Source organism: Uloborus diversus, chromosome 3 (genome assembly GCF_026930045.1).
Source record: "Uloborus diversus isolate 005 chromosome 3, Udiv.v.3.1, whole genome shotgun sequence".
NCBI lineage: Eukaryota > Metazoa > Arthropoda > Arachnida > Araneae > Uloboridae > Uloborus > Uloborus diversus.
The window spans coordinates 91354947-91381141 of NC_072733.1; the positions used below are offsets into that span (position 1 = coordinate 91354947).

A 26195-nucleotide genomic window follows, 5' to 3' on the forward strand; every position below is an offset into this window, starting at 1 on the left:
TGAAATAAAAATAATTTCAATTTCTTTGAGAAGTAACACAAAAGAAAAAAAAACTAATAATATGACGGGGAAAGTCTTTTTTTTCCCATTAACAAGGATAATTCAAGAAACCTTTATTTGCTGCTTTAAAAAACAACTCGTAATACCAAAAAGCTTTGACAAAGTCATGTTCATGTGCTTTTTGGCTCTAAAAACTATGTTCAGATCCACTGTCACATAACGCATTTTCCGATGTTCTGATTTTATACTAAAGAATTTCTCAGGTTCTTTCCCAATGCTCATCGAAAGGTCGAAACAGTCATTATCTAGCATTTGAAACTCATAAATATATATTGATGTATTTAAGGATAAGTTTTTAAATGATAAACAATGAAAGAAAATCCCCACATAAATTGAATAAGACATTAAAGTAAAAATATTGATTAATATGCTGAGCTTTTTCACATTTTCTCCGTTTTAGAATCTTAGTAATATCAGTATGAATCATTAGATATTTTTAAGCAAGTACTGTAAATAAATAATTACAAATCCACAGAAACTGCTTGATTAAGTACATTAAATATTTTCGCATAGTAAATGAATGGGAAAGAAAGTAAAAATTTTCAATTTTGAAAACCGCACCCATAATATTTTTCTGGCTGCGCCACTGTACGTATGGTTTAAAAAGAAAGTAATAATAAGCTATTTATTGCATTTTTTAAAACTTTTTTACTCTGCCATTGCAAAACATTGTTGTCCATTTTCATTTCAATTTCGCATTCCCTAAATAAAGAAGTCTAATGGAAAGACGGAAACAAAAGAAATATTTTTGTTGAGTATATAGATAGCAGAATAAACTAAACAACATTTCACATCAGATAACCAATTACGGATTCCTCAATGGCAGCTTGTATAAATAAGCGCAAAATTCAAGCGAGGTTTGTTTAGAACACGAGTAAGAAATCTAAGTTTGAGCCAACAAGGTATCTACGAAGGCTTTGTCCCGTAGGACTTTTGTAACCAACAGCTGGAGGCCATAATGTCCGCTAGGGCTGACAAGCGATCCTGCTTATCGGTTTGAGAAAGGGTCTACGGGGAGTAAGGATCTTTGAAAACGTCTGTTCGGGGAACGACCGAGCGAATGATGCGGGTCGATAAGTTTCTACCTCCGGGTAATACATCATTCCATACACAAAACAATGTATTTATATCGCTCGATTTGGTCAGGACGGTTATTAAGTTGAAGAAAAATAAAGAAATAAACTGGCAAGTAGAGGAATTCTGTTTCATAAACATCATTTATGAGGGAATACGGATTGCCTAAAGCCCTCACCTTATGAAGTTTTTTAACAAGACATGATTCGCTACAGTAATATGCTTTTTTTTCCATTCAATGCAGTTTTTTAACAATATAACAGAAAACTGCTTTTATCTCCTAACGTGTTTCATTTTGAAAGGACGGAATATACTAAATGCAAGGTAGTAATATTAAACCATTAATATAATTTGAATTGATTTAATATTTAAATTTTAAGGACACTGAAGGACTTTTGAAAATATTTTTGACTTTTAAAATCGCTGATTGCAAAATTGGTGTATTCATGAAGTGAAATTTTATTTAAATGCACTTTTTCCAATTTTTTGATTTTTTTTTTTAAATTTCAATATATAGGGTAGACCGGGGCACGTTCACGAGGATTTTTTTCTATTAAATTTTTAAACGTTTATGCTTTAACCCAGTAAATTTTAGACATTATGGTTTTATGAAGTTGTTAATAATTTGTATATTCAGTTGCTGCTCAGTTTGTGTTTTTAACCGTAAAAAATGTTTTTTTTTTTTTCAGTCCACATCTGTTGCATAAAGGTACCCCGAACAGAGGACAAGTTTACGCATTCGAGTGGAGCAAGTTTACGCATAATAAAAATGATACCATGGAATAAGTAAAATAGAAAGTTAACCAAATTTAAATGTTTTATTTCCCTTGAAACACTTTAAAAATAAGAAAATCACAAATTATTAATTAAAGAACATTTTACAAGCTGAACTAGAATCATAGGGCTTACTGCTAATTTAAAACAGAAACTATTTAGTCATCTTCTTCATCACTTAGATTTTACTAACAAAAATAAAGTATTTATTTTCACATACTTGTCATGGTACTGCGATTTGACATCTAAGACATTGAACCCTGCTTTGTCCTTTTTTCGATTGGTTGTGTGCTTTCAAACAGTAGATGCAAGTACAATTTTCTACATTGTAAACATAATCGTTCACTGATTTCCTTTTTACAGAGTGTACTAACTTTATCTCTGTCGCAGCTTACGGTTTCATACTTTTTTCTTTGATGTCTTCTATTTCTGCTTCAATAGAAACTTATAAATTTTAAAGTAAATTCTCCTTTCTGCTTTGTTTAGCCCATTATGTTTTTTTTTTCTTTGTAGCTTCTAACTGCTTTTGTCTGAGGGCTTCTTTAATTGGAGTATCAGTTAGGATTGTGTGCATCCTCTTTTTTTCCCTTTCCTGGTTTTTAGTCCTTTTGGTTTTCCTGGTAGCTTTAGTCCTACTTTTTCAAATGGTCTCATTCGGGGTGGACATGATGTCCATATGTGACGATGTGGAGAGCCTACTGGGAGAAATACTTGGATTCTCGATAAGCCTTTTCATTACTTTGACATCTAACGTGATTCTGTTAATGTTTTCAACGTAATATCCTACCATCTTTAAATCTTTTTGTAAAATTCCTTACAAGCTAATCCGATAGTAATTTTACAGGTCATAAATTACAAATCTGTACCTCAGAGCTAAACTAACGTGATTCACATACGCTACTTTACAGGAGAGAAAAAAATATTTCATGTGAATGCAATTTTCGAAAATATGTAAAATATCCGATATTTTCAATCAACGCAAACTAATGTCTTCAAAATAGTAAATGCATCCTCAAATCACTCTTTATTTATTATTATAATATGCAGACTTAAAATTAAGGTTTCTTTAATTATTCATATCTAATATTCCATTTTACATTTTAGTCAATTTTAATAGAGTTAATATAGCGTTAGCTGTTCTACTCATTTGTCTTCTGTTAGCTACTTTTACACAGTTATATGATTTAGAAAAAAACAATATGCAACAGTCAGGGGCACAGTCATAAGACATTTTCTTTTGTTCCAACCAATGGTTAACATTTAATTAGGTACTTTTAATATGCATTAAAATTGTTACATTACTAATAATTTTATGAATAAAAAAAAACATTATTTTGTTATATTAATGTGTAATAATACATCATAAAACTATAGTGCATAACTTTTTGGGTATTTTTAATAATAAATGAGCTATATTACTATGATTAATATAATTTTTATACTGAAAATACCGTAGTTGGAAAAATAGATATCGAAAATATCAAAATATCATGATATTTTCAGAACAAATATCGGATATATATCGGCGAACCCTAGCAGTAATAAACAGAAAATTCAAATTTTTGGACTTACGTCAGTCTACTACGAGGTACAGAAATGAAAAATTTATTATTTTAAATAATCCTTCACGGTTAATTATTTTTATATTTTTTTGGTCATCTGTAATGAAACTTATATTTTACCGAGACGTGAAGTAAACTGGCCGGGACACTGGATTTTTGAATGAAAATCGGGACTGTCTAGGATCCCGTTTGAAAATCGGAAAACGAATACTATATCCAACATTCACTGAATTATGGCGTATTTAACAAAGCTATTATTAAAGAAACACTGACAATCACATGGGATCTAGTATGGGGCGCCTCGATGAGAGGTCTCAGAAGGACAGTGTAACCTCCCCAAAAAATTCTCATTTGAAAAATGTGGAAACACTATTGCAACATTGAGATTCTGCTTTCAAATTTTAAAAATTGTTTTTAATGATGCATAATGTTGCTTCTCATTAGATGTTATGTAAGTATGATATAATGTGCATGCTCATGTTTATCATTTGGAAAAAGTAGAACTTGATTCGAAAATTTGAGAATCCACCTCTCCCCCACCCTCTCTCATTTTATTTCGGAGTGCCCCTGCTAGTAGTTAAGACCTAAGTGACCGAGCTAGGTATCAAATCAAAGTTATGAAAACACAATTAAAGCAAAAAATAGTAAACAACGAAATACTTTTAAATTATAGTGGTAAAAAAAAGTCGCAGCAAAAAAGTTGTTAAAATAATTTTACGAATTTTCATCCCCGTAAAAGGTTTATTAATTAGTATGAGGCATGAATTATGATGATTTTTCTATAAAAATCAAGGTTTTATAATTATTTTTGCTTAAGTTGTTCCAAGGAATTGAAAGATCATATGACTTGTATCAAGCAATCGCACAGATTAAATAGTGATTTGAGATAAATATCAGGCTTTGGGCAAATTGAGATCAATGAAAATTCTGGATTTGTTGCTTAATAAAGTACAAATAGTTAAGCTCTGCTGAAGTTTTATTTTAATTATAAAACGGTTTCAACTTTTATTTATTTTTCTCTATTTATTATTATTCCTTTTTTTACATAAAAGAATAGTTATAAATTCTCACTTAACCATTTCCTCATTTCCATCTTCCTACAAAATACTGTAGATCTTAAGCAACTCCATAGAAATTTCCTTTACTAAGAGTCAGGTCCCATTCTTCTGAATTTCTTCCCCCTCTCAATGAAAAAAATTCCGAGGCTCTTTATTTTTTATTGAAAAGAAAAAGCTACAAACGATTCAATTTTTGATTTTTTTTTTTTTTTTTTTTGAAAACTATTCATTTTCATATACTTTTCCATTTTTAATAACAATAAAAAAAATATTATTATTGTTCTTTGCAAACAACTGAAGTTTTTTTTTTTTTTTTTTTTTTTTTTGTATAAATGTTAACACAATAGCTGCCTGGTGTTGAGCAAAGTTTTTGCTCTTACTATATATTGTTTATTTAGTTTTTTTTTACTTATACAGAATTGAAATTGTATGCTAAGAGATAAATGTTTGTTTTTCTTTGTGATTAAAATAATTATAAGCTGAAGTATTAGACAGAATCGGTGAATTTAAAATGTTTCTGATATTAATGATTGAAATTTGCGACCAAAACCCAAGGCCAATCAGTTAGAGTAAATAAATTTGAAAAAATATCCTTTTTTTAAATATTTTTTATGTTGTGTTTTGAGTACAACATCTGCCTAAATCTGCGTAAAACGCGACGTAAGTGCACATAAAAGTTGAAAATTGATCTTTTACGTGTACTCTTTGGTTTTCTTTACAGCATTGTGATTTTATAACACTTAAAGTTCCTAAATTATATGTTAGTAGCGAATAAAGCCGTAGCTATAAATTTATTTCCAAAAGGATACTTAGTTTGTTTTCGTTCAATTTGAAATCTCACGGCTTTTATTTATTAATTTATTTGAAATATAATTGAATGTCATTGTCGTCGATTAAATTATGTTGCATCCATTTACAGCACAATCATTAATTAAACGTAAATTTTAAGCTTAGAAGAAAGAGAAGTGGATATTTCATTCTTGGAATCAAGTTTTGCTTTTAGCAGATGCTTACAATACATAGCAAGGAGGTTTGCTTAGAAATCTTTGCGTTGATAAGAAGGATGCACTGAACCTTGAAACCCCAACCTGATGAAAGGGTATTGTTTGCATGTGTGAATACAGAAGGTGGGCCCCTGCGCTCCGGGGTGCCGCTCTCAGGAGAGGGGAAAGGAAACGCAGGATTCTACGCCTTGGACCGTTTGACAACGAAAATTTAGTGTCAGAAAAATACGTGTAAAACGCTAGCGACGTAATCTTGCTATGGCGTGATAAGACGTGCAAAACCGCCGGTAAGTTAAAATATAGGAAATGGATTACAGGCTGAATTGTATATAAAGTTAAACCTGAACAGGAAGGAAGACTACACTATATGATTGAAAGCTATAAGATATGAATCTGTTGCTAAATTAAAAGTGAATGGTGAGTGTCAAAACTAAATTACCTGAAAATACTAAAGGTTTGTGACAGTATAGAGCGGAAAAACCGTCCGGGGCCCGTTTAGAAGTAAGATAGAGTTGTAAGACACTGTAAGAACGTAAGTATATGTGCCCGATGAAAATGCGTAAACGTGCCCCGTCCCGTCGGCACGTTTGGATTTATTTTTAACGTGCAACCAAATTTAATATATTTTCTGTCCATACAAATAAATGTTCAAAAAAGGATAAATTCTGCTAATTTTTATATATTTATTTGTTCTTAACTAAGTATTATTTATTCACAATGAGATTCAAAACGTTCAACACAAAATTTACTGAACTTGGTGGAAAACAGATTTTTCTATCTGCTTGCTAAACCGAAGCTCGAGTGATCCTCAAAAACTAGTAAGAATATTTTCTAGGGAGCAACAGCAATCTGGTATGACTGTTGGCTCTCCAGTTATAACCCGTTTTGGAAAAAGGGCACTGCGTAAACGTGCCCCGGTCTACCCTATAGGGGCACATTTAAATAAAAGAATGTTCATATCGTTCAAAAATACAGCTGTTAAAAAGCACAAATAGAAATAAATAAAATTAATTCTTTAAGAAGAATATTATAAAAACAAACCTTGAAAATGAGTTTATGGAATGAGAATGTCCGTCGGTTTATCTGCATGTTTATCCCTCTATCTACTTTTAAGGAATGTATCCAGTTCAAATATTTTTTTTAACCGCTAAAATATTCCCACTCCGTAAATTGTTTTTCTAGAGTTTTTTTTTCTCCTAAAAGAGCACAGTCTTTTTTCACAACCATCATATAGTTCTTCTTTTGCTGCAAACTCAAACTGACTTACAAATACACTGATTCAAACACGAGGCAATAAATATACTATTTACGTTACACAAGTCATTTTCCTTTCTTTTCTTCCCTTGTTAACTCTAGTCCATAATTTAGTTCTAGCAAAGTTTTTCCCCTTTTTAAAACGCTTTAGCTTTTATATTAATTACTTTCTAATGTAAATAAGAGCAAAAAATATTAGCTGTAAATAATAGGTTATATCATTTAATTTCTTGTTTAATAAAATCATTGATTGAACTCACGATATGTGCTTTTTTTTTCTTTCTCTCTTTCAAAAAAATGTCAATTTTTTAGTTCTTGGCGGTATTTCACGCATGTAAAAGTTTAAAGTTTGACTGAAAAAAAATTGAAAACACATTTAAGACTCTTTTTCTTAGTTTTCTTAAAAACAATACCGAAAGTAATCCTAATGTCGTTTTAAATTTTCTTCACTAAGAATAGTCAATTGAGTGCTTCAATTACAATTTTAAAGCACAAAATTTCTAAAATTTGAAAGCATTGGGGAAAAAAATAATGTTAATAACGAAAGCACAGTAGTTAAATAACATGATACAAAACACATTGACGAAGCAGCTTCCTGAATATAGTACCTGTAAAAAGTTACTGAAAATGCAGTTTTAATTGTTTTGAATGCATGAAATCTTTAATTGCCCATCTTTTTAGGAGATAATATACAGTTAGAACTCGTGATACTCTGAAAGTGTTGCAATTAAAGATCGCCATGTTAAAAACTCCTATTGCAATAACAAAACTGAAAAAAAAAAATCTCTAAGGTTATAGAATTATCAATTTTGAAATTTGTCAGCAAAACTTACGATTTGATAATTTGTAAATAAGAAATTGCTATTTCTGTTTTCTGGTAAGCAGTAAGGTAGAGAAAAATACAAAAATTTGAAACATAATTTGTTTTTAACTAACATTTAATTGTGAACAATGCCTTTTGAATATCAGACAAAAAATGTCAATGGTGTAATGCGACACAAACTTGATTTCTCTTAAAATGAATCATTGTGAAATACACTCAAACCTGTAGGGACCGCATAAAAAAACGTTCAAAACTTCACGAGTATCTGTAAAGATAGTTTTCACAACAAAAATTACTGATAAATCGCACAAAAAAAAAAGACTTCCCAAAAGCAGGTTTGAGTATAAAATTGGCTAGTAAAAGAACTAATTATAGTACTTAAAAAAATCTAATGGACTTATTTTAAAACATGCATGCATTTGTTTCCTGAAACTCAACACAAAACGCCAACGTTTACAACTTAGAAAATGAGCTGCTCTTGCTTTGAAAAGTTCGCGATTAAGTTTTGTTGTGATCCTTTTTGACATCGTACTTCCCTCCTCAAGAGTGAAAGAAAACAAAAATTACTGCAAGTCAAACATTAATTAACCATAACTATTGAGAATCGAGAATAGCCTGCAGCTATAGCGCCCCCCCCCCCCCCCACCCCCTGCAGCTGTCATATCCTTTCTTGATTATAGCCAGTCTTGTTACCGGAAAGACACAAATTGTGCTGATCGAAAAGTGAAGCTAAACGTTTTCCCGCAGCTCTTGAATGTAGCTGCGCAATCCAATGGAAGAGATCGGCCATTAATAGAGCACACTCGCATAAAACTGGAGTTGATTGTAATCCAATTTACGAAACGATGTACCGACTGACTAGCTCCAGGCAACTTGTGAAGTCAGTAGCATGGATGAAAATCCCGTAGGAATGCTCTCATTGTATGGGCTGCAACAGACTTGTTAGAAGTGAAAGCCTGATATTGCTTCCCTATTCTTTATATTTGATCTCTCATCTTCTCCAACACTATTATTATGGTTGTCATGATACTACAATACATTAATACCCCAGTCTTGACGGTTCCCTTCAAGTACATGCACAGAGTACAAAGGTCGCTTCGATTCGGTATTATTCATACAATTAACGGATTAGTATCCGCCTTAGAGAGATTGACATTCTTGCTATAATTAAGTTGGGCGGTTACAGACTAAATTCTAGGTACTTCCGCCATTCAACTATTTTTCAAGCGAATATTTTGAAATAAGAGTTAAACCTTGTTCGTTTCACATATACTTGTTAAAAAAAATATTGTTATGCACCTATTTAGAGTAAATAATTTTTTTACGCAGAATTTAGTAAAAATTTACTTTATTAAGTCAATTGAAGAAAGTTTGAGTTCAAAAGCATTCAATCAATTCTTTCCTGCATTAATTAAAAAAGTTAATCTCACAATTAATGGATTAATATTTACCTCAATAAGCTTGATATTATTGCCTTAATTAAGTAGGGTTTTTAAAAAACAAACTTTTGGTTGTTCCTCTATGTGATATTTTTAAAGCGTCGTTTTATCAATAAGAAATAAACTTTGTCAGTTCATCAAAATGAATCGTTCTCAATTTCAAACGATGAGTTAGAAGTACATGTATTTTTTGACTATAAAGTTATATATTGCAAAAATATTTGTGTCCGTATTATGTATCAAAAACGTACTTTAATATATCATTACAATAATAAAGAAAATTTGTGTGTATCTTATCCAGTCAATTTTGTCCTGCATTAATTTCTATTGTTTACGTATCATGTGACTAATAACCTTATAATTATGAATAAATTTTACTCTGTAAAATACACACTTAATGATTTCAAAACAATGCATTTACTTATACTTATAACAATAATTTTAATATTAAAAAGCTCAAAATCTTGATGTTTACAAAATCTCCTACTGAATAACGTAATAATTGTCGTGTTACCTCTGTGAGTAACTAGAATTGTTTTTACAGCATGACGAATGAAATAATTTTACGGAATTTTACTACACTCTAGAGTTAAAACGCAATATTTCACAAATAAAATTTCATTGAGAATACAACTATAAATGACGTTTTCTTGCACATTTTTGTACAAAAATTATAAATCATAGATATACTTACTATTTGTTTGCTGCAACACGCACTCATAAGATTTAACACCAAATATGTGAACGTAAAAATTGAAAGAAATTAAAACAAAGTCAGTAAAATAAAAGTGGTTCAAAAAAGTTGGTATTTAAAACAAGTTTATCAATACCTTTAACGCACAGATTTGATTTTCAGTAAAAACTAGAGTTTTCTTTATGATGCTTTTAAATATATGTGATCCTTCGAAAAATTACCCCAGTTTCTCATTTTTCACACAATTAAAGGATTAGAACCTTTTTTTTATTTCAAAGCAGACTTTTATCATATAATTAACTTGGGCGGTAACGATTTAATAGTATGAGCACATTGGTTTTACTTTCTTTTTTTTTTTTTTTTTTTGCGGGTAAAGATAGAGCAATGATAATTTATAGTTCTTCTTTAATAATTAAAAAAACACCAGACTGTGTCCTTTTTTTTTGAGATATGGGGAATGAAAATAGCAATGTGAAATAGCAATGAAAATAGCAATGTGATTTTATGCAATGTGAAATAATGTATGTAATTTTCTACATTATTCAACACTGCATATTGGAAGCATTTTTACTTCCTTTTACAAAAAAGGAAGTATTGTATTCGCGAAAAAAATTTCACTCAAAACTCGGCCTTAATTTCCATTTTGCTCACCCCCGAATGAATGTTGAGTTTATATTTCAACCCGACCACACGTGGATATATGCCTAGGAACGTTACAGACACCCGAAATATCCATTTTGACGATCCCCGAGTTAATTACAACGAGTTTTCTCGTGACGTCTGTGTGTATGTATGTATGTGCGTATTTGCGTATGTGTGTAATGTATGTCGCATAACTCAAAAACGGAATGTTGTAGAAAGTTGAAATTTGGCACTTAGACTCCTAGTGGGGTCTAGTTGTGCACTTCCTTTTTTGGTTGCATTCGGATGCTCCAAAGAGGGTCTTTTGCCCCTTTTTTGGGGAAAATCATTGTTAATTTCGATGTAAACTCCAGTGGTGTTATAATTTGGCGGATACTTGGCGTCTAGTTGTGCACTTCCTTTTTTGGTTGCATTCGGATGCTCCAAAGAGGGTCTTTTGCCCCTTTTTTGGGGAAAATCATTGTTAATTTCGATGTAAATTCAAGTGGTGTTATAATTTGGCGGATACTTGGCGATATATCGCCCGTCTTTTGGTCGCCAAGTTTTGTCGCCAACTCTGCGACAAATTTGGAAATTTTTTTTTTAATTCTTTTTTTTTTTTTTTTTTTAAATCTGGTTTCAATTTGGCCACTGTTGGTGATATTTAGAAAGTAAGCTATTGAATCATATTAAAACTGCCAATAATGAGAAAATGACATTAATTTGGAGTAAAAGGAAGTCATGTGATGCACACATCAGCTCGTTGATGCTTTGTTTACACATTGCTATGTTAAACTAACAGTGATAGTAGTACCAAAGAATATATCGTTGGTAGTGCTTTGTAAGATTATTACAAACTGTAATGTGATTCTTTTCTCTTTAGTAAATCTTATGTTCACTATTCAAATTTAAGTTTGAATTTTAACAAGTTCAGGATTCAAGCTAATAAATGTTACAAGTTTAGAGTGAAAATTCATGAATTATTGAAAGTTTTACATAAAGGGTTATTTCGGTGAATATTCAGATGAAATTTGTTTAAATACAGTTTTATGTGAAGAATGTAGTAAATATTTGTGACTTTGATAGAACTTTTTTCCGGGATTTTTGAATGAAATATAAACGTCAAGCATTAATTTAACGTCAAAATTGAATTAAAAAACGAATTTTTAACTTCAAGTGTGCAAAATTTTCTCCCTCGACTTTTGGCATTATGAAAATTTCCGTGCTCATCATGCAGTGCCACTCTTATGTTTCCCTATATCATATTAAAGCTTCTCCCGATCTTAAATATTTGCATGCTTTGTGTATGAAATACGTAATTTACCTTACGTTTGATTGATCCACTACTTCAACTTCTAACTACAAAAAACTGTCTATTATCCGCGGAATCGGGTGGCACGAGTACCGAGCATAATAAAAATAGCGAATAAACCGCGAAATGGCTAAAGTTGTTGTTGTTGTTGTCGTCTTGTGCCAATTAGTCGGGCAATTAGTGGAACAAGTAAGGTAAAAAATGCCCTTCCTCAAAAACTTGGCTGTATTGATGCATAATACTTTCTACAAACGATGAAAATATATACAATGCAGTAAAAATGTTTTGCGTTTTTCAACAAAAGTACAAGAGTATATACGATGAAAAAAGCACAAAATATAAACAAATAAACAAGTAAATAAATAAATAAAGCAAAAACAACTGAGTTTATATTTACAATTTTTAGAAAAAATCCAGCCATTGATATTTGTTTCATATGCAAAAATACATTTTCCTACTTGTTTATTGGCTAGCGGATAACCGGGAGTTAAATACACGAAAAGGAAGGATGTAGTTAGTGTTAGGCAAATTCATCTGGCTGCATAATGTTAAATCAAATGTTTTGCTTTGTGTTCTTTGTTTGATCTCTTTTTATTTAGTCAGTTAAGTAAGCTGTTTGCTCTTAAAAGTTTTGCTCTAATTTAAATAGTTATGATGCGTTAAACTAATTAGTTACATTTTCTGCGTCGACAGTTAAATACTTTGCTTGAAAACCTCGTATTGGTGTATTAGCTTTTATTTCACCAACTTCTTAATTGTGTAGTCATGTCGCAACGATGTTTTAAACCCCGCTTAAAGAAGAGCTTATATCCTATTTTATGTATTTTTAGTTTGTGAGAGTTTTTGATGCAGCGCGAACTTTTTTCTGTATTTGGTATTGTTTATTGATCATTACATGTCTGTAAGTTAACGGAGAAATATTTCTCGAGGAGAAAAATGAAAAAAACATAACGCAAATTTTTTATTAAATGCAGGAGATCATAGGCATCGTTCACACACCGATATCGGAAACTTTCTCCATAATATTATCATTATTATATTAATAATTATGTCATTTTTCTTATTATATCATTAGTTTATCATTTTTGTCATAACATTACTTATATAAAGAAAATTTTAATTTCAGAGATATTGTTTTTTTCGGCAAATGTCAACTTGCATGGAGTAATTGATTCTCAACTATAACTAGAGCCTCTGCTAAAAAACCTAAACAAATTCAGGTTGTAAAATGCACTATAAGTGCTTTCATGATTAAAAAAAATCATATTGTTCCCATAGCAAATAGTTTAAAATAATAAAAAAGTTTCTAATGTAAAAAGAAACTTAAGTTGGTTTGGTTGGGGGAAGTGGGTCACTGGGGTAAGTGGGTCACCTCTCTAAAACTGAAGTATGGATAAAGTATGCAAATTTATTTTGCACTGATCATGTTAAATTTCATCACAGTGATTAATTTTGCACATATTTGGGATTCGCGGAATTGTTTTCTGGATCATAGCACTTAGTTAAAACAAAAAAGTCTGAAAAATCATTTTTTGCGAGTTCAAGCAACATTTTAAAAGAAGTGTTTCCAGGTAAGCTTTTATTGTTTTTTTTATGATAATTAATTTTTCAAGTATAGTTTAACTTAAAGTTTATACAGCAACAAGAATTTCTGCATAAAATATTATTAATAAGTGTTTAAGAATAGGGTTCCCACTTACCCCGTACAGTTTTGCTATACGGTGTAAGTGGGTCCCCCCAGTATGGGGTAAGTGGGTCGCCCTATAATAATAGGGATTCCAAAATCAAAAGCAACTTTGATTAAATATTTTTATTGGTGAAATACAAGACAACTATGATGACTTAGTAGGAATTGATAGTTCAGCTACAAAAACTGCTAAAGCTGGTGATTATGTATTTGTGAAACATGCATGAAAGAAAATCATTAATATTTAAGTGGGTCTAATGTTGGAAGTTGATGATACAACTTAAAAATACTAAAAAATTTACAAGAATGAATAGAAATAGTGACACTTTTTATTGGCATAGTGTAGATGATGTTGGTATAATTAATGAGGATGAAGCGAAAATGGTTTCTTCCTTAGCCAACTTTACATATAGACGCAGTCATTTAGTGTTTTCAATTTCTTTTTCAACTTATAGTATTGAAAATTTATTCAAATTGATCTTAATCAATATATATATATATATATATATATATATATATATATATATATATATATATATATATATATATATATATATATATATATATATATATATATATATATCATATTATCATATAGATAGTTTGAAATTTCACTTATAGAAATTTCCGTGGGAGAGCTCCGTAAATCTTTTATCTGCACTATAGCCTAAAATTAATTTCAGTTTCAGGAAAAAATGCCCAGAGGGGACTGGTGTTTCCCTCAGACCAAAAAAGGGGCTGTGCGCTTTCAGATAAAAGAGTAAATTTTAAGAGAAGTTTTGTCAATTAAAAAATATGCTTATTTTACTTTTTGGTACACTAGGTACAAACAAAGTTCAAGTGTTTTCGATATAAATTATTTTTTAAATTTGAAAAGTTTTTTTTATGTTTAGTTTTAAAGGTAATGCAAAACACATTCAGATATATTCTAATAAGATTCTTGTCTGATTGAAACGAGGGAGTGACGTTTCAAGGACAGGCTTGTGTGAATCTTGACCTTTTGAAAAAAATTCGCTTTTTTTGATGTTTTGTTTAAACTTTTAAGGGGCAAGGAGGGTTGTTTAAGTGTTGGGTCAAAGGTTAGCTTAAAAGCGGAAGGGCACGGCGCCCTCCTAAAAAATCTTGGGGGATACACTCGGGAACTTTTTGTAACTTTTCCCTTTCCCTTTCAATGTTTCCATTATGTTTTTCAAATTTCAATGTCGAAAAATTCCGAAGGGGAGTCGCCGGATTCCCTGTAGTAACGAAATGTAGTTTAAAATTGGGTCGAGTATACTTCAGTTTTTAAATGCTTCTAAATGAGATCACTGAGCACCAACTCTCTCAAACGTGACCAAAGATAGTTTTGCGTTTTTTAACAGTTCAAATTCGAAACGTTTTCGTTGAGAGCTTCCGATGCTTCCCTGTTCGATTAATTTTACCTTGGTTAGCCTCAATTGCATTTTTAAAATTCCCATTTGGGAGAATTTCTTAGAAGAGCCCCCGACAATAGAATTATTGTAAACATAGACTAAAACAGACTTCAATTTTGAAAAAAAAAAAAAATTAAGAAAACAAAATCGCGTGGGGGAACCATTTATTTTCCCACTCCTTTAACGTTACCGAAAATTGCAAAATTGTGGTTTTTGACATTAACTTTGAAAATATCGCTTTATTTTACGTTTCGCAATTTTCTTTTCTTAAAACTTTAAAATAGTTGTATAGAACTGTAGTTGTAGTATAATGTTTTTGCTTGACTCAGAAGAATCGAGATCCGGTACTGTATAACTTTTTTAATTTATAGAGGTGGGCCAAAATATTCTTTTGCCGACTGGGCCAAATTCAGTCAGTCCGCCCTATATATATATATATATATATATATATATATATATATATATATATATATATATATATATATATATATATATATATATATATATATATATATATATATATATATATTAGTTTTCAAGTTAGTTTTTATAATATCAAAAGAGTACAGCTCATTTACTCGTTTTTCACTGAAAGAACACACATATAAAAGCACAAAATTATTGTGAAGAACTGTCAGCTAAAGTTTAGAAATAATAATCTCTCAGTCAGCTCCAAAACTGTAGTGCGGTAGTCTTTTCATGTCCATGAAATACTCCAGGCTTGTCAGTGAATAGGGGAATGAAAAAGGCAGAGGGGCGAGCAGATATTGTGGCGAGTGATTATCGAAGTATCTTATTAGTTCCTTTATCAAGCATAGAACTGATGGCCAGTAGATATTGTTCCCTTTTCGACTATCACCCTGTCTTCTTTTATCTCTACTTCTACAATCTTACACAATAAGGAACTTGCTTCAATGCTCTGACTTCACGGATTCGATTTTTCTCTACTTTTGGTCGCAAGAGAGCCTTGTCAAGATTAACAAAAGTGGACTTGCTTTGAAAGTTGTCCAGGCTAAGGTTTCACCCTAAGAAATGGAAGAAGAGAAGAGAGAGCAGTGTTGAAAACAAGGCTTGTTTTTGTGCTAATCCTTTTCTCAGCTTCGGAAAACGATAAAAGAGATTGTAATTTTTAGTGTCCCTGATAATTGGGTTTAGATTAGTTTTCAAGAAGGTTTGATGGTGGAAATGATAAAAGTAATACCTTCGTTGACAATATTTGAAAACTTTTAAAAGGAGAGCATGTTTTTTAAATAAAAATAAAATAAAAGAAAAATTACAGCAGAGTCAGGCACATACAGATTAAGTCATCGTAAGGGATGAGACGTTGAGAGAGCATCAATTTATGTGTCATATACTTGCCGATCTTTTAGAAAATTTGAACCCACTTGACAGTTTATAACTTTTTAAATAATGCAACAACATTTTGTCCTTTTATTAATTTTCTACATTGAGAAGCATTTTATTTTAGTGTTGAGTTACTTAAACGTGACTCTGCAAGGAATGAATAATCTGTAACGATTTGGACATTATGTTACACTTAAAACCCGTATAGTGTTTTCAGTAAGTTACCGCCCTTTAGTCAGGGCTAAGGAAGAAATATATGAAATATACCGCCAGCTCAGTCAATTCCAGCCGATGACTGCAGTTTCGTGCTTATTAGCACTCATCAGCCCGGCATAGGAAAGTTACTCTTCGGTCACTTGTCTGGTCAGTGCTAATTCTGTATTAGCTACCAGTTTGTTTGGCACTCTTGGCTTCCTTAAGAGGTTTTCCACCTCCAGCTCAGTAACTTTCCTATGCCGGGCTGATGAGTGCTAATAAGCACGAAACTGCAGTCCTCGGCTGGAATTGACTGAGCTGGCGGTGTATTTCCATATGTGTGTTGTCTAAAACTTTTATTCTTCCTTTTAAAGCTCTCAATTTTTTTTCTTTTAAAATCTTAAGAATATTACGTATTAAAAAAGTATGAAAAATACTGTGATGGATAGTTTGAGTTTCTAAATAAATATCTAAATATAATTTCCTTACTTGAAACACTATTTTAAAATAGCAATTATTTTCAAATCAAAAGTTACACGAACTTCGTAACGACAAAATATTATAAATGAACGTCTTATCCGTATGCCTAAAAGGCATTTCATAAGTAAACATTTTCTCAGATGCAGTGAGATTTCAGGATAATTAAGTTCATGTTTTACGTCGCCTCTCATAACTACTTACATTGTTTATTATATATTCTGTGCAAAGTTTTGTTTCTGTATGTCTATATGGAAGATGAATTGAATTGAACTGATTAACTTAAACATAGATAACTGATCGTTAAATTCTCTTTCGTTAAACATTTATAAAATATTTTACGTAGAATGAAAATAGCGCTTCCGACAATTACAATATGTACACTCTATAACAAAAAGATCGACGCACCAAGAAGCAATCATCCGATTGCTTTGAAATTTTGTACGCATGAATGTTTTGACCAGATATGCAAATGATTACAATTTGGTGTCCAATGAATGAATAGTTTGATTTCTAGCGCGTCGAAACTGCGTATCCAGCAGATGCATATAGCATTTCTTCAAATGTTGTTAAAATTTTCGGTTTGATTGCAATTCAGATTACCTTTCAGCAACTTAAAAATGCCTCGCCGCATGGTTCGTGCTCATTACGAGCAACTGTCAGAGTTTAAAAGAGGTCGTATCATTGGATTGAAAGAGGCAGGTTGGTTAAAAAGGAAAAATCGCTCGTCATTTGAGTCGAAGCGATGCGGCAATTCGAAGATGCTGGCAAGGATGGGTGGAAAATGGCAGAGTTCAGCGTCAGGATGGTAGCGGTCGACCTAGGATCACAACAGAGCGTGATGACAGAGTGATTGTCCGATCAGCTGTCACAGCTCTTTCTTCATCTGTATGAACCATCAGACGTTCAACACAAACGCTAGTTCCATCATGACCATTTACAGACGGTTGGGACAACGAAATCTACGCTCGCACCGACCGTTGCGCCACCTGCCACTGACGCCTACACACTGCCGAGCCAGATTACAGTGGTGCATGGCTCGATCAGGTTGGAATGATGCCGACTGGGGACGTATAGTCTTTAGCGACGCATCCCGCTTTCAACTGTGTCATGACGATCATCGAAGATGTGTCTGGAGGCACCCAGGTCAGAGGGAGGATCTTGGTTTCACTTTTGCACGCCACACTGGCCCTCAACAAGGCATTATGGTCTGGGGTGCCATTTTTTTGACAAATGGACCCCTTTGGTCGTAATTAGAGGTACACTTACTACACATTGGTACGTCGAGTACATCCTGAGATCTGTCTTGCTGCCGTTCCTTTTGCAGTACCCTCGGCTGGTTTTCAGCGGGACAATGCCAGATAACATACGGCACGTGTTATTATGAACTGTCTGCAAGTATGAAACTCTTCGGTGGACTGCCAGATCGCCAGATCTCTCTCCCATCGAGCATGTCTATGATATGATGGGATAGCGGTTGCATCTGGCAAGAAATGTTGATAACCTCGTCCGAAAATTGGAGCGAATTTGGCCGGAAATACGGCAGGACACCCTCCGGGAGCTTTATCAGTGTTTGCTACGCCATGTTTCAGCTTGTATCCAGGCTTGAGGTGGGTCAATACCTTATTGAACTTGTTACTGTAACTCTTACATAAATTATTCAATTGTTCTTGAAATTCAATCATTTACTATTATGTGCATTGTCTTCCTATTCACCAATTTTCGTCTCAATCGCATCACTCATTCTTCGTGCGTCGATTTTTTCGTTATATGGTGTATATAAGTTAACGGGCATGCATTCATGCACGTGAATATGCATGTGAGTTAAGTGTATTTTCCAATGAAAGTTATTTTAAATACTATCAAAACAATAAGTAAGAGTACGAAGCTGTCTCTAGCAGTCACAAAAATAGTCTCCCAAAGATGAATAGTTAACTTCTTTTTACTAGCCATTTTGGAAATGATCAAACTAAATTTAGCCTCGCTTGAGACTTTATAAGCGTAATAGTACGATTTTACATGTACAAGTAGTTTTAGTGTAGTACACAATTTTAACAAACTGTAAAATAACTAATACCTAGACGGAAAAACTTTACAGAAAAAGATATTCTCGTAAAATGCATGTTTCTTCTCATCTGTGTTGATTAGTGTTTGCATTTATAAAACTTCTCAACATTGAGTCATTTATAACAATGCAGCAAGATTTTCTACAAAAATAATCTTCAAATTGAAAAGAAGCACCGAAACATTTTCCTTCTAAGGATAAAGTTGAATTTACCTGCATAGACGAAATCGCTTTCGAATGACGAGAAAGTACTCCTTATGAACTTGCTTACCAAAACATGCTTTGATTTATCATTAATGGGAAACTACATACATATTATGATTTTGAGCACTTAAAAAATGCATTAAGTATTACTTCGAAGTCGAGTAGTTTCTATTATGTTCCTTAAAAATTGAAAATATTTCAAACATTTGAAATTGCATAACGTTAAAAATAACAATAATAATAATAATAATAATAATAATAATAATAAATTTTAATACAAATGATAACAAGGATAAATTATAATTCATGTTATAATAATAATAATATTATTATTATTATCATTAATAACTACATTTAAAATAAAATAAATAAATTGAAAAAAATGAAGGAATATTGTTTTCATTGGGAAATAGAAATGAAAGTAATATAAATAAATTAATACAAAAATAAAAAGTATTTAATTTTTTATCAAACAAGAAAATTATACAAAATAATACTAACAATAATAATAATTGTAACAAATAAACGAAGAAAGTATTATCAGTAAAAAGTTGTTCAAAGCATACCCTCGTTACAAATTAAATAAATTAAAAATATCTTGAAAAACCATTGCGTCACAATCTTTTTTCACATAATAGTTTTGGACACATTCCTTTCATTTAAAAGATGTCTTAAATTCAGAAAGTAAAATTAAAAATAAATATTTTGCCAAAGTTATTCATATTTATGTAAAACTGTAACCACTCGAAGATTTTTCCAAATATCCCTAGATTAAGCCTTGACTCAGGTAGCAGCAATTATCTCTGATACACAATGTTTTTAGGGTTAATTCCTGACTGGCAAGTGAATCATCCGTACAGTAACTAAGAACTAATCGTAGGCAATCCTCGAATGGGACGACCAGATTTGTTGATTTAACCGTCTCTTTTCCTATTCGATGACCAACGCTGGGTGTTTAATTTTTCACTAGCTGCTTTTATCTATTTACTGGAAGCACTTTCCTAAATTGTTCTTCGAATACAAAGCAAGTCTATTATTACAAAGTGAAAACTTTTGTAACCACTTTTAGGTCCTAACATCACGTACGTGGCCCTTCTCGCTATTAGCTGTTTTAGAGTATGCTGTTTTTACACTTAGAAACAACTGCTTTGTGATTTCTTAACACTTTAAAAACAGAGCAACGTTTTAGGATCATGTGAAACTCTAACTGTGAATTATTTTTCCTCTCTTCTCGGGGTAGATCGAACAGTCGCTTAATCGTAATTTCATTTTCGAAACTCATTGTGACTTTAAAAATGGTAGCACTTAACACATGACAGTTAAAACATTTTTATTGATTTTTTTTTTTTTTTTTGAAGTAAAAACTTCAAAGACGCGTTGAGCATTTTTGAGGTAGGGAAAACCATTCATTTCACAGCACCGTCACCTCACCGACATTTGAAAAAAAATATTCATTTCGCAACACCGTAACCTCACCTACATTTGGAAAAAAATATTTATTTCGCAACACCGTCACCTCACCGACATTTGGAATACATCGCATGCGCGGCTTTTCTCAGTTCCTTTACTACGTTGCTTTCGTTGGGAACTGCGAACCTCAGTATCGCTTGCAAGTGGTGCGTGAGTTTCATAATCCGATTCCTGAGTAAGTAATCTCAAGGAGCGTGAGTTAGAGCCTCACCCAGGTCAGAGCCCCCCCCCCCCCCCTTTGACCATTTTTTGAGATGGGAAAAATAATAATGTTTCTGATATAGATGATACATTTGCCAATCTTCAGATGGACAGATAATTGTAATGGTTGCGGTTTTTATTTCACCAGTTATGTCTATAAGCTTTATGCAAGATTTTTTATATGAGAGTTTATTGTTTTATTCTAAAAGGCGCTTCTGCATTACCTCAAGATAAAATTGGGAAGAACTTTGATGATTTGTCAATGATTTTATTATTGCCAATATTAACGACTGTAAAACTTTCCTTTAAAGTGCAATGAGAGTCGATTTTTTTTCTTTAAAAGTTACATCATTAAAAAAATAGTAAAATAAAATTGCTTTAAAGCATTGTGGTTAGCTTTGCGCCTCAACGTATTTTTAATACTGTACTAGAGCTAAAATAAATAAATAAATAAATAAAACTAGACGGTTCAGTTCTACACTCTGCAGTCGAGGCGATTTAACCAGTGTTCTACTCTTTATTTGATGAACCAAGATGGAAAACTGTACTCAGCAAGTTGTAAAAGAAAACAAATCTTAAGTTATACTTCGTAAGATATTTTGGAATGCCAATTTGAAATTGTTGAAATCCTAGCAATGTTTTAAGAAAGTAAACATCATACTCTTTTATAAAGAATTTTATTTCTCTTATATGATGAACTTCTTAATATCGTAAAAAGTTTATTTGGGAACATTTAGTAAAATGAAATAAATTTCGCTTAATTTTCATTTTTAAATAATTTGGTTTTAATTCGTTTAAAAAGTGACAATAACGCAGGAAATAAATATTCTTCTAGGAATATATATTCTAATTTAGAACTTTGAGGCTATTAATTTCAACATTGAATATAATGCATTTTTCAGTTTTTACGTTGTTGTTCAAATACTACTTTACCAATGCAATCGAACCCGCTGAATAGAATCGCCATTTTGCAAGGAAAAAATATTCTTATATGCGGGAAATTCCATTAACCGGATTATAAAATAACATATTACATTCGTTTGGTACATTGAAAATGTATTATATTAAGCGGGATATTCTTTTAACCGGCATTCTAATCAGGGCCGTCCCGAAGGGGGGGGGGGGGGCGAGCGGGGCAATCGCCCCTGGCGCCACGAAAGTAGGGGCGCCTTGCGGCGCCCCTCATCGTATAAAATGCCCCGATTGCATAAAATTAGGGGCGCCTTGCGGCGCCCCCTTATTTTATGTATCATAGATACACAGTCATAGACACACACAATAGAGAATCATTGCAATGATTCTCCATTTTTTCCTAGGGCACGAAAATATTCCTCTCTCTAAGTCTCCAAAACATTCGTTTCCTTTATTATTGAAGCAGATACGATTTCTAAGGATATAACTGTATAGAATCAAACAAAAGGCACGTCTCCTGTGAAAACGAATGTGGTTCAAATGGGCAATGAAGTCAAGCCATTAAAATTAAAATAAGTTTATTAACAAAACTAAAGCTAATTTATATCGAAACATATCAAAACCAAAAGGGTTAGGCATACGCCTCAACGAACACAGACGATCTACTCTCACTTCCAAAGCAAATATACAACTGACTTCAAAGGGGAGTGGCTTAAAATGACGTAATACAAAAAATAAAAGGAAAGCGAATCAAATCATTCAATAAAAAGAAACCATAAGTTTCGCTTCACACTCCCCACCTGAACTCTTTAACGAGTTCACTAACAAATTTTACTAATTATATCATTGTTATACAAGACATTACTAAATTGATATACCAATTAAAATATAACATTTAAAAAATTCAATGAAGTCATGTGATCAAAAAAATTAAAGTAATCATGAAAAATAAAATGCAAAAGTTTAAGAAGTTTTCAGTTAAAAAAGCAATCATAAAATAATTAAAGTTCAAATTTTAAAGTTCCATTTCAATAATCAAAGTTCAAAAGTACAGTTCTTGAATATAGTTCAAAAGGACATAAGTGCTGGACGGTACGCTTCAATGGTCCATTGCTGGTTTTCATTTCAAAATAACGATTTTTTTTTTGTCACTATCAGGAAGCACTCTTTCATCTTTACCTAGTTTCCATAGAAGCTCATTTTTGGTGTTTTCTTCGTTTAACACAACATCCTCTACTTTGAATCCAATGTGTGTGTTCGGGTCCTTTACAAAATGAGCAGTACGTAGATCCAATAAGTACTGCTTTTTCCATCTATTCCACTGCTGTTTCAAGAATAACTGTTGATATCTCTTTCTTTTCAAAAGAGAAAATTTTTTAGAAAGTATTTTACGCAAGCACTCCTTAGCAGATCGAACAAGACGCTCGTAAAAGCCTCCCCACCATGGGGATCTCTCTATAATATTTTTCCAAACTATTCTTTCTTTAGTTAGAAATTGCGAAAGTAATTTGTTAGAGGTAACTTTTGATAAATCTTCTATTTCTTTTTTCCTTTCGTTCTCTAATTCAAGGTATTCCTTTTCAACCAAAGTTAAGGCATAACTACGTTTATACTTCCTCGATTTAGGAAAAGGCGAACTATCTTCACAACATTCAATACGAATTGGCTTTTGGAATGTTTTTTGTAACTTGCTCTCCATCAAACAATTTTCACTAGCATGAGAATAGACAGACTGTTCTTCATACTGTACTTTCACAGTGTCATCCTCTCGAAGTACAATAATTGTTTATTCATCCAGAAGTAAGCCATCTCGGACGAACAGCTTAATATCATGTCTTTTCAAATTCAGTTTTTTTAATAAATCAGATTTTAAGTCGGATATTGTTTTCATTTCACGAGGCGATGCATTAATCCAAACATATTTAAACCCTTCGACATGCAACTCCGTTAAATCCAACAAAATTCTAAAAGGTTTATCAGTATCTTGCTTCGAATCAACAAGACCTGAAGTCTCCAAGTCCCAAAACTTCTGATTTTGCTCTGAAATCACGCTATCTTTGACGACTACGTTCATCATTAAAGAAATGTTATTTTCACTCTTTTTCCCTTGCAAACACCAGCCAAAAATTGTTTCAACTGCAACTAGTGATTTGCTCAAATGCTTTATATTTCCCGTGACAACGTTATAATAATAATCAGCAATAATTAAAATTGTGATGGGCTCTTTACTCTCTGGAAAATCCGCGAGTGTCATATTTTTTAGCCGTTTCATACCCTTAAAGTCTTCAACTTTGGGAGGGGGAATATTTGATCCAGATATTTCGTTTGTAACCAACGCTTCAATTTCTATTTTTAAGTCGGGGGAGTTTCTGTTGATTAACGTAAGTTTGATGACATCATACTGTTTCTCGATCGGGATTTTACTTCCAAATGTGTACACAGATAATTTTTCTTTCCTCAGTACTTGGCATTTTAATTTATTAGCTATGTTTTGCGTGGTAAAGCTACGCATCGAACCACAGTCCAGTAAAACCCGCGTACCACAGTTGGAATCTAAGATTCCATTTTTTGCTAACACATAGCTCGTTTGCAAAAGAGTCCTATTTTTATTTCCCATATGCGATACAGCAGAAATTACATTATCTGTCCCATCGTCCACAAAAGATTCTTCATTAGATTTATCTTTAGCCAAATCGTTAAATTTATATTAAATATTTTCATTGTGTTTCCCTTTGCAAATTTCACAATTTGACTTTGCAAATCTACAGTCTTTGATTTTATGTTTGACCCCTAAACAAAGATAACACCTATTTTGATCCTTCAAAATATCCCTTTTTTCCTCAATACTTAAAGCATGACAAAAGGACGAATCATGAAACGAATTGCAAAAAATGCACTTACTATTCGGTTTCGATTTTTCTTCTGCAACTGCGACAAATTCATGTGTGGAGGGAACTGACTTCGGGTTCTTCCAATAGGGTTTATTTTCAGAGCAATCTGGTTCTTTAAATCCGCTATTATGATGAAAAAAACTACGCTCTCGAACTTTGATTTCAGTTTGAATGAAATATAGCAATTCAAAAATATCAGTATTCGAATTATTCACATTTTTCCGATTAAATTCCAAAGTCAGAACACTAGGAATATTTTTAAGTATAACTGCGGTAAGCATTGGACTATACGTTTCCGCTTTAATTCCCAAAGATGATAGACTTCTTACATTTGTTTCTATTTCATTATGCATTTTTCTTAATTTGGAAATGTCATTCAATTTATACACAGGAGTCAAATTTAACAGTTTGTCAAAATGTTCTTGAATTATAAGATCTTTCGATCCAAAACGCTCCTCGAGAATTTTCAACGCTGCGTCATAATTGTCATCGGTAATCTCAAATCCTTCTATTGCCATAGCGGCTGGTCCACCTAAATAACTTCGAAGATAATTAAATTTCTGAATTTTTGAAAGACCAGGATTTTTATGAATCGAAGCTTTAAAAGTATTCCAAAAATCTAAATACTGAGTAATTTGACCAAAATATTTCGGAATAGTAAGTTTAGGTAGTTTGACAAATTTATTTTCAGAAACAGGTTCTGATTTGGAATGAGAAAGCGAAGATCGTTCTGAAATATTACTACTATCATTACTAAAAGATGTACTTCTCTTTTCGTTATCTTTTAACTTTTTACGACCGCGAAAAAGCATCAAAGTAATTTTATCACGATATTCATAAACAGAAGACACTTCGGAATCATACTCTTCAGCTTTTACCAACGGTTCACTTTTATCGTCAATCTTCATTAAAGATTCATATTTAATGTTCAGCTGATCAATGTTTTCTTCTAAAGTATCGAAATCTAGATTTTCACTCTTCAAACAGCTATCAATTTGATTACTTAATCTAGTACAAGATCCTCTCAAAACAGTTCTGTTTTTCTTATACTTTTCAAGTTTATCACACTGTTCGTTATCAGACATTTTCATATCAAAGAGAAATAAAATTCTTCGTTTACCTAAAATCTTCAATAACAGCAAAAAAGGAGAAGGGCAAAAAACGATATCCGTTACCAAGAAGAATGGATGAATATGCATGGAGTCTTAGGCGTCGTTATGTCTCACTTCTTTGTTCGAAATCCACAAAATAATCCACGGCATTCCAAGGCATTTAGAATGTTCATAGTTCTGTTTTCTTGAAGAACTTATATTCTATTTCACAAACTTGATGAAAAATCGCAACAATGTTTATTTTTTCTAAAAATCCTTTAACAATAATTCTTAACAATAATTCGACGTTCGTATTCAAACTAACGAAGGGATTCCCGGCCGAAACACCATGAAAACGAATGTGGTTCAAATGGGCAATGAAGTCAAGCCATTAAAATTAAAATAAGTTTATTAACGAAACTAAAGCTAATTTATATCGAAACATATCAAAACCAAAAGGGTTAGGCATACGCCTCAACGAACACAGACGATCTACTCACTTCCAAAGCAAATATACAACTGACTTCAAAAGGGAGTGGCTTAAAATGACGTAATACAAAAAATAAAAGGA

General features: G+C 32.1%; 1 protein-coding gene across 1 annotated transcript; it reads right to left on the reverse strand.

Moving 5' to 3' along the window:
- Positions 1-23428: 23428 nt before the first annotated feature.
- On the reverse strand, positions 23429-25618 carry LOC129218845 (uncharacterized). Its single transcript, XM_054853167.1, has 2 exons — positions 24544-25618; positions 23429-24324 (listed from the first exon to the last, which is right to left on the reverse strand). The coding sequence occupies exons 1-2, from the start codon at positions 25616-25618 to the stop codon at positions 23429-23431; spliced, it is 1971 nt and encodes a 656-aa protein (XP_054709142.1).
- Between the last annotated feature and the right edge of the window lie 577 nt (positions 25619-26195).

Coding starts and splice junctions, on each gene's coding strand:
- LOC129218845 (XM_054853167.1), bottom strand. CDS start 25,618: ATGTCTGATAACGAACAGTGTGATAAACTTGAAAAGTATAAGAAAAAC. Junction 24,325..24,543: donor AGAAAAATCGAAACCGAATA/GTAAGTGCATTT, acceptor ATTTGGCTAAAG/ATAAATCTAATGAAGAATCT.